Source organism: Pleurodeles waltl, chromosome 3_2 (assembly GCF_031143425.1).
Source record: "Pleurodeles waltl isolate 20211129_DDA chromosome 3_2, aPleWal1.hap1.20221129, whole genome shotgun sequence".
Classification (NCBI taxonomy): domain Eukaryota; kingdom Metazoa; phylum Chordata; class Amphibia; order Caudata; family Salamandridae; genus Pleurodeles; species Pleurodeles waltl.
The window spans coordinates 152,992,265-153,009,268 of NC_090441.1; the positions used below are offsets into that span (position 1 = coordinate 152,992,265).

The 17,004-nt window shown below is 44.4% G+C and overlaps 1 protein-coding gene across 2 annotated transcripts in view; it reads left to right on the plus strand.

Annotated features, from left to right (window-relative positions):
• The window catches only part of MNT (MAX network transcriptional repressor), a 145,723-nt gene that overhangs the window by 35,300 nt on the left and 93,419 nt on the right, over positions 1–17,004 (plus strand). For both annotated transcript variants that reach the window (XM_069227023.1, XM_069227021.1), the window contains exon 2: positions 7,556–8,105. In XM_069227023.1, the coding sequence (XP_069083124.1) occupies positions 7,556–8,105 (550 nt within the window). The remainder of the gene's footprint in view (positions 1–7,555; positions 8,106–17,004) is intronic.

Here is a 17,004-nt window from a genome sequence, read left to right on the forward strand (position 1 = left end):
GCTTCACACCGCAGCCCTGGTCTCACCGACACTGCTGGATGCCGTCACCGAGCCGCTGCCTCCACTGTGACCTGTGGGCACCGCGCGTCACATCGTCCCGCTTCACACCGCAGCCCCAACGCCATCCACGCCGGCGCACCCGACTTCATCAGCCTGGAGTTCGATCCGCAACACGTGTGACCTCCAGGGCCTGACGACTCCTGCTCCGATTCAGGAACCGACACCGCAACGTCAGCAACGCCGCTCTCCGGAGCAAATCCAAGGTACTGTTTGTGGGTCTTCCAGACACCGTAGCTGGCCCGCAATGCTGCGGCCGGTCTGAACTGTTGGTTTTGTTGATCACGATGCAGTGATAGCCCCAGGTGGAGCTATCGACTTCAAGGAACTGTATTTTTCTGAATCTTGCAGAATTCATGTTTTTACTATTGTATGTTGGATTTTTATCATATTTGGTCTTGTTTTCTATAGATAAATATTGGCTATTTTTCTAAAACTAGTGTGGTGTCCGTCTGTAGAGTTTTCACTTATTACTGTGTGTTATGTGCAAATGCTTTACACATTGCTTCTGAGATAAGCCGGACTGCTTGTGCCAAGCTACCAAGGGGGGTGCGCAGGGGTTATTTGAGCGGGTATCTCCCTTATCCTGACTAGAGTGAGGGTCCCTACTTGGACAGGGTGCAAACCGACTGCCAACTATTAACCCCATTTCTAACAGATTCTGAAGATGTTGAGGACATTTCTTTAATTGTTACCATTTGGAGGCCCAGAAAATGGTGGTCCAAGCCTTAATTCTGTCAAGACTAGACTTTGCCAATGTTTTCTGCATAGGCCTTCCGGATTACCTTATACAAAGACTGCAAAAAATCCAGAACCTGGTAATACGATTACTATTCAACTTGCCTTTACATGCTTCGATCTCTCGGTACCGGGTCCAGTTACTCTGGTTACCATTAAAGAAAAGGCTGCATGCCTTTTGAATATTTCCCCCCCCCCCCTCCCCACTTGCTTTGTTTTAGCTGCCAAATATTGGAACGCTCTTCATCTCCCTCTCACAGATATTTCTGAGAAGCTTAAGTTTAAAAAACAACTGAAAACACATTTGTTTAGGGATTAGGGGTATCTCCAGTTTTTGTTGGTTAGCTTCTGTGCTCTGCGCCGGGACACTCTAGCAGTAGCTGTGCGCATACCATGTCATTCATTCATTCATTCATTCATTCTATGATACATTTAAGTGGAAACAAAAGCCCACTTTACATATCCCCCCCACTTTGCATACTCCCCCCCACACTACATACCCCCCCCCACTTTGCATACTCCCCCCCCACACTACATACCCCCCCCCCCCCCCCACTTTACATATTTTTGTCAAAACTGACCATTATTTTCTTTGCTCTGGGTTAAATTGTTAAGAGTTTTGACTTTCTTAAATTGTGGTATTTCGTGACTTCTCTGAATCCAAATAGATTTTTATTTTGGGTCCGATAAGTCAAATAAACCTGCAAAAGCTACTAGCAGTCTCAAAACTGATCCAGGCCCCTAAGTTGCCCCATGGAGTTAGGCCCCTCTCTGTTTGTCCCGCTCTGTGGTGAATCCCACACGCTATCTACACAGGTCTAGGGACCACACAAAATCTACCTGGAGTGGGCAAAAGCTCTTTGGCACAAAACAAGCTAACTCCTACTTATATGATCACATGGCCGCCAATTTCGAAAACCATGACCGCAATGGCCTTGTTTCAGGTGGGTCATGAAAATGCCCTTCAAAAAACTTACATTTGTCTTGACTAGTCAATAACCCAACATAGTGGAGTACTACTTTATATCAGAAGTGCAGGGATGCTGCATGGAAGTACTTTTTCCCTTCCCTGCAAATCCTGGAACTTTCTGTGACAAAAAGTGAGTTTTTAAAAAATTTTATTTGTCAATGTTTGAGTTCTGGGTAAGAAAGGAAGCAACTGCAATGGCGGAGGAACATCGCCCCCACTGGCTAAGAGCCAGCAGCTGAAAAATAAAATGGTATTTTCATATTGTTTTATTTTTCAGCTGCTGGCTGAGCCAGCCTGTGCAGGGAGGGGCAGGGTAGGGCCGGGCTGCGAGAGAGAAGAGGGGTAGTGGGGTGCACTTAAAAGTGAGCATGTCAGTTTGGCCGGCCGCCATATGTCAGCCAAACTGACGTGTGCACTTAAGTTTCTTCAACCCAGCTGTGTTGTACAGCCAGGTTGGCACAGACTCCTATGCACTGTCTAAGCGGCAGACTAAGCAGCTCAGACCAATCCTGTGCTGCTTTCATGCTTGGTATAGCATGAGAGCAGCACCAGAATTGCTTGAGGAGCCTGTGCTTGTGTCCCAGGGACTGCTGGAACACCATCAAGACCCGGAGACAACAGGCGCAAGGCAGCCGGCAGCACAACATTTTTTTTTTTATTTTTTTTTTAAATTATTTCCTCCGCCCCCCCCAACCCCTGAGATTTGTGACGGCCACCACTGAAGAAACTGTGATGGCACCTACACAAACCACCCCACCCTGGATTCCCAGTGGTATATAGTTTAGGAAACTGTCAGTGGTTATTAGGTTTCCCAGGATGCTACCCGATGCAGGGCATAAATACAGCAGCTACTTAAATCCCATGGAAAGGCCTTTTTAGTCTTGTCAACAGATAGCAAAATCTGCCTAAATGCAACAAACGTATTCGATCCAATGTAGACCTAGAAAGCACTGTTTAATGACTGTCGGCCACTTTTCCCTATCTATGCCCTATGCCCCTACTCTTTTTTTTAAAATCAAGTAGCCCTCGACCACTTGAAACCCCACTCCCTGTTTTCCCATTTAGTTTGCTCCAGCAGCATACCAACAGTGTAATTCCAATTGCTATTGTAAACTAAGTAAGACCCATACCTCTTTACTCACGTCATTCACAGGGTGTCACCCTCCTTGACCTAACTTCATCTTCCAAACAAGAAAAATGCCTCCCACAGACTTCAGTAGGATGACCTGCTCTGAATACTCGTGCAAAAAAAAAAAAAAATGGTCTCCTTCATGGATTTCAATAGACTCACCCTCCAAAATCACTCGCTTTTCTTAGAGACTCGAATGAGAGGTATGATGACCAGTGTACCTAGCAGAGAATAATAGATGGTTTCCACACTTAAACTCACCATAACTTTTAAGCTGTTCATTAGGAGGGAATACAAAAAAAACGCTCCTTCAAATGTCTTATCTGGAAATGCTACTTACTCATAGTGCACCCCTTGACTTCGCGAAGCTGGCCTATAGTCCTAATCCTTCTTCCCTTCGGGTGCTTCACACCCCCTTTCTAGTAAAAGCAAATAGTTTACATTTTTGAGCCGATGTTAACCCTGTAGTGAAAACAAAAATTATCTCCAATTTCATTCAGCTTTATGCTATGCTTGAAAGCTGTTTCTAACATTTCCTCATTAAACAAACCGGACTGTGCAATTTTAACTTGTTTTGCTTGCATTTCATTTTTTTAAAAATAGCCAGGACTCCTTTATTTACACATATCAGTCTTACTCCTGCTTAGGGTGACATGTTTGGTAAACAGTGACAATGGCGGCCCTGTACAAAATATTCTATTTTTCGTCCCTTTTAATATGCACTAGGTTACAGCATAGACACCTTTTACACCTTTCCTGGTATGTTCTAGACCTTAGGATGTACATTAAACGGTTAACTATGTGAGTGACAAAGGCTAGGGTGCGAAACCAAAAGACCAGACCTCTTGAGAGCTCCTTCCTGAGCCTGGTAAATCGTGTGGAGCCCGCTTTCTGACAGTACTGGGACTCTCGAGAAGTAATTGTCAACTCCTTCTGGCAGTCAGTCATTCATAATGGGTACACCTATGGGTCATGATTCAGAGATCTGATACAGATTAGCATATGCAAAAATGCGATCTTCATCTCAAGTAGGCTGGTGATGAACAGGCTTTGCAAAAGATGGCCCACATTTGCATGACTAATGAGTGAATACTGTTCGATTTAACTGATTCTAGGGGTACTTAAATGTTTGCTTTCACAGTCAGTGTCTGAATCCGTTATACAATTGTATGGCTGTAATCGCAACTGAGTGAAAGAGAGAAATATACCACCGTACCGTTTCTAAGTACTTACAGAGAGTATAAATAATTATCTATTTTATGTATCAGTAAGGCCTGTGATGCTGCCAAAAACACATTTTTAAAATGAGTTTCGTATCACTTTAGCAATGCATCAAATTATTGTTGTTAACTAGTATTTGTGCAGCACATAATCTGCCATTAGTGTGTCAAGTAAGCACATTTTAGTTATTTACACAAGCACATCATGCATGTGATAATCAGTCTTGCTGCCATCACAGCTCTCGCTCATTCACGACATCTCCACCCACCATTTTTAGGAGTAGTTGTAGAGTTACATTTTGTACATTTTACAACCGTTTTGTGGAAGCTGCCTTTGTGCATTTGTTCCCACTTAAATGTATCATTGAATGAATGAATGACATATGGTAAGCGCGCAGCTACTACTAGAGTGTCCCGGCGCGGAGCACAGAAGCGAACCAACAACAAGCATTTGCAATGCAACGGGTCTCGCGTTTGCTCGAGTTGGAGCTATTAGAGTTTTAAACTCCTAACCGGACTTTTCTTACCACATAAACTGAAAAGTAAAACAGTTTTACATAAGACAACCAACGGCTGCCATAAGCGTGAAGCAGACACACAGAAGGAAACAAGTTAGCTCGCAATGAAACGTGTCAGCAAAAGTGCAATTATCCATTTAACTGGCAAAAGTGCAAACATCCATGTAACAGGGTCATGCAAAGCGCTCGGCTACTGCCCAGCGAGATCGCGCTGCATACAAAATAAAAAGTAGTCCAGAAACTATATGGAAAACATCGAGCTTCGTATGTTTTCATTAGTTGGCCGGTGTGCTCGAGGAGGGCTTAACGCCGGAAAAGGCATGACGTGTGCATGCCTTTCACTAATGAAATCAAGGGAATTTTAAAAGACAAGCCCATGAACCAACCAAACTGATGGTTGTGGTTAAAAGCCCATAGAGAGATTACACCAGGGACAGAGCGATTTGCACGCTTGACCCTAAAAACGGGAGACAATCAAATATTAGAATAGTTAACAAGAGAAATATCTGTTACATTTCAAGACGCAATTAGTAACATCCTACAATATATTCTCTACCGATCTCTAGAGATGTGTCCCAGTCTGCCATACCTTTGCTCAGGCTTGCTGTTCGGGGTGCTCGCCACTCCTTCGCAGCCCCCTAGCGTTCCAAATGAATCTTTTTTTTTTTTTGCTGCTTAAACCTTAAGGTTTTTTTTATTTATTTTTAACATTGTCACAGTGGGTGAAAATGCGAGATGAAATACGGGAAATTATCCGAGATGTGTACATGAAAGTACAAAGCATGAAATAAACGTGTGAGTGTGTGTGCCAACGGTCAATCGTGAATTTGCTGACAGAATATCTACAGTATAGTTGTTAAAAAAGATTAATAGTGATATTTGTTCACATTTATATGGCTACCTGAAAGGCATTTCATGAACATCATTACTCTTCAAAACAGTAGTCACAGACACATATAACTTATGTTTAAGTAAACACGAAACATCTTCAGCCTATCGTAAACATCAGTAATTGACAAAAAACATTATAACCCAAAATAATCAGTAAAATAAAACCATAACTTGTAACCCTATCTGGGAACAGATATCTACATAACAGGCATTTGTGACAAGTCCCGGTTGGATATGGCTGCATGCTGAATGGACACCGGTAGCTGCAGCAGACAGAATGATTGGTATACACCAGCTGAACTGCTTGAGTAGTTATTGCAACACCATTCTTTCTGCAGCAGTTAACCAGGTCTTTGTTATTTAATACTCAGCCATTTAGGTTTCATGGCTTAAGACGATCTACAAGATCTTGGAGTTATCTTTTTTTTACATCTGTGCTCTAAAAGCTAAAGTGTGCAGTCAGGGCAGGCTTTGGCACTGGTGGTGCCCTATGCGATAGTCTTTTTTTGGTGCCCCCACCACCCCATGACCATTCTCCTTGGATTCACTCAATACCACCCGGCAAATGTGCCTCTCATCTCTCCATAGCCCCCCTTTCACATACATTCATTTGTTTTGAAGCGCATTTAAGGGCTGGCTTTACTAATCCACTCTGCTATCCACATAAAATACAAATCTGTTCTTTGCAGCAGGCGCAACAATCCTCTGCACTACTTTATGGCGAGTCAAAGCTGCTGCTAGACAAGACTCCCATCTTTCTCCCTAGCAGGAACATTAATCACAAGAGGTATCATAACATTTTAATTGTTTCCTGAAGGGTGGACACATAAGGATCTTTTCAGCAGGTGCTTTTAAATCGCAAGTTTTGTAAGTCATTGCTAAACATGGTGCCTCCCTGAGGTCAGCACCCCCCAGTCCAGGTCAGCACCTGGTGCGGCCGCACCACCCTAAAGCCAGCCCTGTGTGCAGTCACCATCTAGCTGTGACTTTCAGCCATAAGCTGTATTAGAACGCCGGAATGTTCAGAGCTCTGTTGGAGACAGTGGAGTACCGCAGAGCCAGTAATCGCTGTTCTAGGCCTTCTGCTCCAACATTTCAGTGTTTGTTTTTCAGTTTCCCCCGTGTTTAAGTTAGAATATTCTACCCTCACTGAATGAGTCCCTCTTTTAGTCCTTCTTTGTGATATACTGGTTGTTAGGCCCTCTGCCTCAATGTAGGCACTAGTCTGCTACCTGGGACTCTAACTTGAATTCAGGGCCATTAACAACCGGTATAGCCCTCTGCAGCATGCTATGATCTAGTGTACTCACTGAGTGCACCAGAGCTTACGCCAAAGTCTGGAATATGTGCAGATTGTGTACCTGACAGAATGAGTATAGTAGATCTGTACCATTGGCTAAACCACCAGAGTTTAGGCATGAACCGTGCTATCAACTCTGCACACAACGTACATCATATGCTGGGGACTGTTCAGTCTCCCTCTGCCATCTACCCTGCACTGTAACCTGTAAGCTCTCTAAGAGAATGTCATGATCTGAAAATTATAGAGTTGCCCAGTGCACTCGAAATTAACCCATGAACTGGGATATGTGTAGTCAGTGCACCACAGAGTAGGCCTTGGACTGGACTCAGTGCAGTCAACCAGTTGAGGCCATGAGGCAGGTCATAGCCATCACTCAAAGCATCAGATGTTATGTGCTACTAGAGTTGGTGCAGCCGTGCCATGCGCCATAGAAGAGGCCAGTAGTTTGAATCTGTGTCGTCACTGTGATAGCCCTGGACATCAGATGGTATATGTGTAATCTCATCATTTGCCATTAACGCAGGGAATCTTGGGCTTGGACCGAGCTCATTAACAAGGAGTGGGTGGGATAGACTGTAAGGGAACTGTTCCCTGTGTTGGCCAAAACTGGAATGAACAAACTTTTAAATTTCAAAAAATTGGATGTTGATTTAGCAAAATAATGAGATAAAAGTTGAGCATCTCCATGGTCATGTCATCTTGATGACCTGTGTTTGTATTTCTTTACAGAGGAAAATGAGAAGCTCCTCCTCCAAAGAGACGATGAAGACGTGGAAGACAAGAAAGTTGTAGTGAAAATTGAAGTTCCAGACGAAGACCCAGACATTCCTGTTTCCCCCCTCGCACCTGCCCCGCCACCTCCTGTACCACCACCTTTGCTAACCCCGATGACGGTGATTCCCCTTCCCGTTGTCAGCAGTGTGCCCCCGCAGGCTGTCCATCCCACGCTGTCCGCTTCTCTTGTCCCTCGGAACCCACCAGTGGTTAGCTCTTCTGGCATCTGCAAGGAAGTGGCTATTGCGCCAGTCATCCAAAGGCCTGGTGGGCCTGCTCCTCCGGATCTGAAAACCAGCATGCCAACGGTCAGTAGCCCCAAGCTGCTGCATCAGTACCCGTCACCGGTACTTGCCATCTCCCAGCACCACGTTGTTCAGCCTATACAGCCACAGCCTCAACAACCTCTTCTGCAACAACAGGTGCCGCCATCCCAGCTCAGTGCCCTTAGACTGGCTCCTACAGACGAAAATAAACCTAATGACCAGAAGAGGAGGCCTGGCGGGTAAGTGTCCCAAGCCATTTTTTCTAAATAAAGAAGGTTTTCAGTGTCCACCTTAAATCTGTGAGGGTCATGTTAATTTTGATAAATGTCCTGGCTGGGGAGGAGGGGAGTAGTTGGTCACGGCGTCTCCTGAACAACGGGGACGCCGTGACCAACTCAAAAGTTGCTTTGGCTCAGGTTTGGTACTTATCAAGGTCCTTTGTTATAATCAATATTGCTTGCCAGGACCCTCCTACATGTCTGTGACTCATTCGGGTCTCTCAAGTATTCTCCTGGTAGCCCTATTACTCTTTTTTTTTTTTTGGCTATCCTAGTGCGACTGAATCTTCTTTAAGTACCTTTGAACTCCATTTAACCACTACAGTTGCCCTGACCTCTTTGAACTTCCTTACGGCGTTAGACGCACTGGCTTTACCTTCACCTTTTAGCCTTGAGAAAGTCACATGCGTGATGAAACACGTATTGGCTGTCGTTATATTCATGTGTGAATTTTGAAAGAATGGAATTTTTTTCACCTGTCAATAAAGAACTTGAACCAAACTCGCTCTGTTACAAATTCTCATTTTGAAAATCTACTATTTCTATGGACCGACGTAGAGTGCTGTGGCGTTTTCTTTTTTTATAGAATATTTTCTGTATTCCTTTTCACATATTACCCTTTTGTAACTTTTTTGTGATTTTAGTAGACGTAACACTTTCGAAACATAATGTCGCTTCACAATTATAGTTTCCCCAAATGTTAATTCTGAAACACCTCATCAGCACCAGTCATTATTTAATAATAGGCAATAGACAATAAGATCAATGCCCGCTGAAACACAAAAACAAGGATTAGCAAAGTCAAAAGGTATGCCTTTATGTTCTAAGTCTTAAGTATTAGTTGGGTGAGATTATGTGTTGCCTCAGTCTGGCCTTGAAAGCAAATCCCACAACAAAGCAACCCTGTGGGTTATACAATGTTGAAGGTATGAGCAGGGCTCCTTGGCTGAACAGACTGCATTAGCATAATTAAGCTGTACTCAAACAAGGGTTACAAAAAGCATCAGAAGATGAAGCTTGTGGTGTAAGGGGTAAAGTCAAAAGGCATAAACAGCACATTATTGTTTTGTAGGTGTTCTTGACAAAGAGCCAGTATTTTGATTTACCTTAAGGAAAGCTGATTTGTGCACACTTATTTCCTTTGTGAGAAATCAAAGCTGTAGATCCAAAATGTTACCATGGCAAGAAAGTAAAACAAACGAGTGCACCAAGGGGATGAACAGCATTATGTCTTCATCACAGACTAAGGCAGTGGTTCCCAACATGTGGTCCGGGGACCCTTAGGGGTAAGCAAAGCCTCCTCAAGTGGTCCATGACTGTTTGGAAAATTAAATAATACTAACAGGTTAGGTCCCCAGCTTTCAGTAATGACTCAGTGGAGGGTCCCCGGATTCCAATAATGATTCAGTGGGGGTCCCCAGGTTCCAGTATGGATGAAGTAGGGGTCCGCAGAAGTCAAAAGGTTGGGAACCACTGGACTAAAGCCTCGAAACATCACACACTCTCTACGCAGAAAGACACAAATCAACATTTTCAAGTGCTATAAATGAATACACACATGCTCTGACGTGCAAGCTACCATCACAAAAACCTAAAGGTAACACAGATGAGACAATGAAACCACCAGTGACATTTTTATTTATTTCAAATATTTGTTTAGCAAGGCTATCGCCTTCTAAAGCCAACAAACTGTACAATTTTTACAGTTTAATCTTAAAAATAGAAAGTCTATCATATCTGTCGTATTTGCATTAATAAACTGCTTGCCATATTTCTAGTCCTACAATTATATTTCTCAAAAATGTGATTTAAAATAACTTAGTGCTGAGAAATAAACAAGGTGCAAACTGTTAGGAGATGAAGTGCATCTAATTTTGTAGACAGCTTGCAAACAAATCTTCTGTCACACATTTAGGTTGTCTGCATTAAGCCGTGAATCTTCCAAGTAGGATTAATCCCTATTCCTAGATGAAAGATTTGTAAATGCATATCCTGATAGGGGAAGCTAATCAAACGGGATCATTTTCCTCGTACACAACTTACCTAAAAACGTGCACCGTGACTTGGATTTTTCCCTACTGAAAAACTTGTACCCAACAGTCCATTACGCCTCTTTACAATTTTCAACAACTGCTTGTACTCCGTCTCAGAATAAGCGCAGTCTTCACTTGGAACATACAAAACATGTGACAGTTTTTATTTATTTGAGTAGTGAGCTTTACCGCTAAAAAATAGATCATTTTTCCAATACATGCAAAAATACGCAGCATAGTTTCTCAGTAGTTTTGGTCCCTTAAGCGAGTTTATAAATCTCACACGATATATTTGCGTTAATGAACCGCAAGATGTTGTGTGTCTTTAATTCTAGTGTCAACGTTTAAATTGTGGAATTGAAGGAGAGTTTAACTAGCTTTTTTGAACAACATTTTTTTTTTTTTTAGACGAGAGGTTTTGTCTAGTGGTAATAGTTCAACACCATAAAGAGATTACAAAATAATGTATCTGTGGCTCTAACCAATGGGGTGGTAATAGGTAAACGCCATATTTCTTAACGAAAGCCTGAAGGATTTGGAGTTCGGTGAATCCTTGCCGGCCAGAGCAGTAAAATGGGTTTCTCATAATGGGTTCGCTGAAAGTATGAGGCCCAAATGTTGTGTATGGTCACTTGCTCGAGCTTTTATTTTGCCAGCCACCAGGAATAATTTTGGGCTTTCTTAACGAAAATCACTTTTTTTTTTTTTTTTTTTGCTGTTACGTATTTATTTTAATTCCAGTACTGTTTTAGAGTTTTTCCATTTCCTTTGTAGGCCTGCTGGGCAGTATTCCATGGTGACTAGATCGTCGGCATGCAAAAGGCATGCTATGTGCTGTTAGCTACTTTAGAAGATGCTGACGTTTCATATAAACATTGTGGCAGTTCAGCAAAGTAAGCCAAAGCATACCGGCACTAGGACATACCCCAGTTTTAATCCACCCTCCACCACTGTTGGAGGTGTGTCATTCCACTTGTCTCCAATTACCAATGTATCATTTCTGGTAGATTGCAAGTAGACTCCGGGGAACGTTTTAGTTTTGCCCACGGATGCTTGTGAGCAAGCACGTCAAATGCAGACGAAGTCCACAAAGCAAAAGTTCAACAATTCAGCCACCTCCACAGACCATTATGCGGTTATCCACAGGGCAAAGCAGTGATGTGGAGTGATTGATTCTGAACCCTCTTTGTTAATAAGGAACTACGAGGCTCTTATCCAGTAGTTTTAGTGTTTTGATACCATTTTTGCTTGCGTGTTTGCTATTGTGACTAATAATGAGATAATTTAGAATAATTGAGGTCATCACTCCTCCCCTTCTTGTGTACAGGTTTTATGATTGCACCGCACCTTGCCAGGAACGTGAAAGGACTGTCACAGACAAATGTCTGACAGATCCCCACCAGGCATGCCTGCGGTGTCTGGGGTTGAATCATGATTCTAAGGCCTACAGCGACTGTGCGTCGATAAACCCGAAAGCCATCAGGGACTGTAAGGCAAAGCTTTACATCGCTTAGCATAGAAAGACCCCTACTTGAGATTGCTCTTCATTGCGGTCCGCATTATAAGTTCCATCCTGGTCCCGTTCCGGAGCTGACGCAGCTGTTCGAGAGACCGGTATTTTTCATGGTTCAAATAATCTGGTAAGTCGCAAAAAAAGCATAAAAAAATTGAAGTGGGATTCCGCGCCCTTGCGCCCCTCGCATTCACCTGAATAGGCGAGGGGCGGCGCCACAGCTCCTGATGTTGCTCCCAGAGTCGCGTCGCCTGCAGAGCTGCTCCCTTAGCTGGTTCCCGCACACCCAGCGTTCCCTGGGCCAGCAGCCACGCCACATCAGAGTGAAGAGTTACACGCACCTATACTGTGGCTGCTAGGCTCCCTAGTGACTCCGCGGGTGCTCTTTCAGGCCCAGGGAGCCGAGAGGCCCGCCATCGGGAGTACCGCTGCCGGGTCCACCCTCAACTCCATTTGGACCCTCTGAGCCCATCTTGCCTCAGATTTCACTTCCAACCCTGCTTCCGGCACCACAAGCTACATCGGCCTTGGGGACTTTGACATTGATGCAGACTCCCTCGATGCTGGAGGAGGAGCTCCCGAACCAAAGCACCACTTCCCCGCCTTATTTACTGATGCCACAAGGAAAACATTCACATTGCATTCCTTTTCTGGTACAGACTTCAGCAAACACCAAGACCTGAGTGTTGAATCACTCAGACCCTACGAGGATGATCATTGGTACCATGACCTAAAGGGCAGTGGTCTTGATTCCTCCCTGGAAACGGGCCTACTCTCAACCCCTGGACTGATCACAGAGGAATCCGCTTCTTACTCTTTGGTTCTACGTATGGTGGCTGAAGTTCGTGACCTGCAGCTGCCCACCCTGGAGGCTAAGACCAATGTTTTAAGGGAAGTCCTCCAACCGGGGCAAATGTTTTCTGAACCCTTCCATTCACTGAGGCATTGACAGATATTATTGGGGACGTGGGATATGCCTTTTTCTGGCCCTCTTGTCAATTGACAAATAGCTAAGGGTCATCACCCTGCTTTAGGTGGCCCTGCTTTTTCTCTGGCAGCACCCTTCCCCCAAACGTCTAGTGGTAGAGTTCTTTACAAGCCGATCTAATCTCAACACTTTCCCTACCATTCCTCCCATTGACAGGGAATCTGAGCGAGTGGAGGCGTTTTGGAAACAGGTGTTTTCCTCCACCAGTCTGGCACTCTGATTGGTTAGCGCCAGCAGCCTTTTCAGAAAATATTCTCAAACCCTTTGCGACTCAGTGGCACAAGTTCTCCCTGGTGTGCCTGAAGATCTCCGACCTGATCTTGTTCAGGCGATCCAAGACGATCATGATGTGGCCAAGTTCACAATTCATTGTGGCTTGGACACCACCGATTCCAGCTGGCAGGCCATCTGCATCAGTATGACATTTGCCGCTTTACATAGCTGTGATTGTCTGGGTTCTCCAGCGAAGGGCTGTGATCAACTGGGTTCTCTGGCGATGTCCAGTCCTCTATGATGGACATACCCTCTGTCCAAATTTGCCTGTTTGCAGACAAGGCTGATTCTGCTCTAGAGAGTTTTAAAGAGACCAGGGCTACTGCTTGATCTCTGAGCCTGCCTGCCCAACCTTGCTAACTCCACCAGTTCAACCACTCTTTTCAGAGCGTTGGTAGAGGTGCCCCGAACAGCCAGCCTGTCCAGCCTCCCCAGGGAACCCAGCAGTTTCACAGTAAAGGCTGTGGTGCCCAAGGCCCCGTGGCCAAAGACAAAGGACCACTCTTCTTCCCTCTCCCTGCAGACCCAGCTGCCAAACCTCTTTAATATGACCTTACAGTAGCACAGCCACCCTGTAGGACAGGTGGGCCCTACCAATCGTTAGCAGGGGATACGCCTTTCCTTTCCTTATCTTCCACCATCTACCCAGTGACTGACTGAAGACCAGCTGTCCGTTTTGCGGAAGGAAGTGCAAGCCCTTTTGGTCAAAGGGAATGTAAAAAGGGTGCCGGTGTCAAAAGTAGGGCATAGCTGTTACTCCCGGAGACCTTCATCCTGTTCTAGCCCTGTGCTCCCACAATGCCTTTCTCCAAAAGGAGAAGTTCAGGATGCTTGCCTTGGCCCAGGTTTTGTCTGCCCTTAATCCTAGAGGCTGGATGGTGGTGCTGCACCTGCAGGACACTTACTTCCATATACTTGTCCTGCCGGCCCATAGGCACTACCTGCAGTTAGGGGTTGGATAAGGATATTTTCGGTTTGCTGTGCTCACTTTTGGTCTCATCGGTGCCCCTCAGGGATTCACAAAACTAATGGCGTTGGTAGTACCTAACCTTTCGGAGTTCGGGGTAGCAGTCCACCCCGCTTCCTTGTTAATTATGTTGAAGATGGGCTTGCCGCAGGCATTCATCAACCACCTCCAAAATATGCCTAACCTCCTGTCATCTTTGGGATTCACTGTCAACGTGCTGAAGTCACATATGACTTCTTTCAGATGCTCCCTGTTTCCCTCTATTACAACCATTTTGGGCGCAGTTTATTTTTTTTGCCTTTCTCCCAGGAGAGAAGAGAGTGTCTAGGACATTCAGGCTATTCAGTGAGGTTGACTTTGCTGCTACTGAGACTGATGGCCTCCTGCACCTACTGGTTGAGCATGCCTGGTGTCATAAGTGGGCTCTGCAGTGGGACCAGACATCTCAGTGGCCAAACAGCAAAGGGACCTCTCCCAACCATGTTTAGATTTTAGAGGAGACTGAAAAAGACCTGCTGTGGTGGTGCCGAACTGTGACTGGAGTCCTCTCCCTTCCCCACCCAGAGCTGACAGTGGTGACCGATGCATCGCTTCTGGATTCGGGTGGCCATCTTAGAGAGGTGGACATCAGAGGCTTTGGAGCCCTGGCTTCTTATCAAACTCCTGGAGGTGAGGGTTATCCACTTGGCGTTGAAAGCCTTCCTTCTGTCAGTTAAGGAGAGGCTTGTAGAGGTGCTCAGAAACAACAAAAACACCACCACCATGTGTACTGCAACAAACGGGGAGGGGTGGAGTCGTGGAACCTGTGCCAGGACTCTATGCACCTCTGGACATGGCTGGAACAGGGTGGGGTCACGGACATTATGCAGGGAGGCCCTGCGTCTCTACATATGGCTGGGCCGCCAAGTAATCTTCCTGGTGGTGAACCACTTGGCAGGCTCTTTGAGTGACACAGCAGACCAACTCAGCTGTAGCTGCCAAGCGGATCATGAGAGGCAATTGCATCTGGAGGTGGCACAGCAGGGATGTGAAATTCCTAGAATAGCCAAAGTCCAGGTCAAGAACATCAAGTTTTCTGGTTTATGTTGTTCTTGGGACAAGTAGGCTCAACCCTCTGCAGGGCAAACCCTTTGGCTGCCAGTTTACAGTACCACATTATGGAGCAGGGAAGGGAATTGTCTACAGTTGAGGTAGTACTTCTGTCCATGTTAATCTTTGTCAAACTTGTATTTATGGTTCATCAATGCAAAACCTTTATTATTAGAGTGAACGCTCTAAATAAATGTAAGCTCAGACTGCTCTACTGACAAGTGTTTCAAGTAAAAAGAAAGCCAATAGGAACAACATTGGTGGTCAGTCTTTTGATTATTATTTTTTTCCAATGCGTGCTTTGTTTTGACATGGCTTTTGTAAAACATTGTTGTGGGAGCTGCTGGGCCCTCACTATTGTAACAAACATTGACAAAAAGCAAAATATTTTTTGGTCTAAAAAAACACACGTTGCCATCATAGTTCCTGGCACTGAACAAAACGACTTAGTGGACAGCCTCAAAAGCGACAGACCTCAGCGCAGAGGGGTAGTGCCTATATAGTCACTGCACACCATTTCCAGAATGGCGTCTATGCGGAGTTGCAGAGCATCACCTTCAAGTTCGCCGAGGTACTGCTGAAAAGTTTCTGGATCCAGTCTGGCATCTGGGGATTATTCAAAAGGTGAGGAATCTGTGGCTGGATAGTCTCTACCAGGAAGAGAGTTACCTAAGGTAAGTTACTTGTTCATTTCTCCACCCCAGTGGGTTTATGCAGACTATTGTTGCAGGGATGTTTTCTGACCCACTTGCCCTTGAGTCATTAGATTTTGCTGTGATGTCGCTACCTCTACTTGAATCACCTTCCTTAAATCTGCATTAATACTGTACACCAACCCCTCTTCAGCACATTCTGTATCATTCTTCTTTCTGTAGAGAATGAAAATTAACTCGGACCTGGACTCTTCAGTTACAACATATTCAGAATGCTTTGGAAATGGCTCTTGAATCCTTGTTAACTAAAATCTTAAACCTTCATGGGTTGGTCGTTTGAATGGCTTTCATCATTTTCTTTTAACTAAAAATATTTATATTTTTACAATCAGGTATAGGGCTGTTATAAGCACTCCAAATGCTTCTCAAATCTTGCATATCCTCATCTGCATTATGGTATGTATAGTGCGGACGAGATCCTGCCAATACTTTTTTTAAATGAGCATTCCTTTGTGTACCAACGATTTAGATTTATCTTGGATCCATCTACCAACATGATTAGGTGGGTGAGATGCACTTTCCGTAACACAACAATAATCCTAGTTGGATAACACATGGTGAAAAGATCCTTGGGGTCATACAGGCTCTGCTACGTAACTTGTCCAGTGCTGATGCAGCATAGTATCGGTTTTGACATGGTTTGGTTTTAAATTGAAATCCCTTGAGCATTTCAACAACAATGGGATAGGTTTCTTCTACTAATTCCAAATCTTCCTATGACAGAGCCAAAATACGGTCTTTGCCACCAAGACTCAGTTATCTATACATATTGATCAAAATTCAGGGTTGCAACTTAACATAAAAAAACTAGTATCCAGTCATATATAAACACCACATGTGCAGCCGATTTGATGCAAGAGTTCGACATAAGTGTAAGCAGACCACCAGAGTGAAGGCCATGGGATACATGTTTTTGTTTATTTTGAATGATTTCCCGTTGCCAGGTCCTGAACAATGTTGCATAAACCGGATAAAAGGTTTTGCAATTTGCAAGCACCCCTGCATTTTTCACAAAGTTGTAACCATGAACGTTCTAAACATGGAAACCCATGTCATTGGGAGGCGAACTTACCCATAACTAATAATTAAACCCAGACGGCCTCTGTTCTAGATGCTTGCTTTTAGCTTGCACATATTTCCAAAGGCGATCATCATGGGATTTTTCTCAATCTCTGACCTGCATTTTCCAGTATATGATAAAACTCTGCACCGTGTCTTCCAAATTCCCTTTATTAACCAACTTGTGGCATGTAGGGCTTACTCTGTTGTGCGTGTTTGCTTATA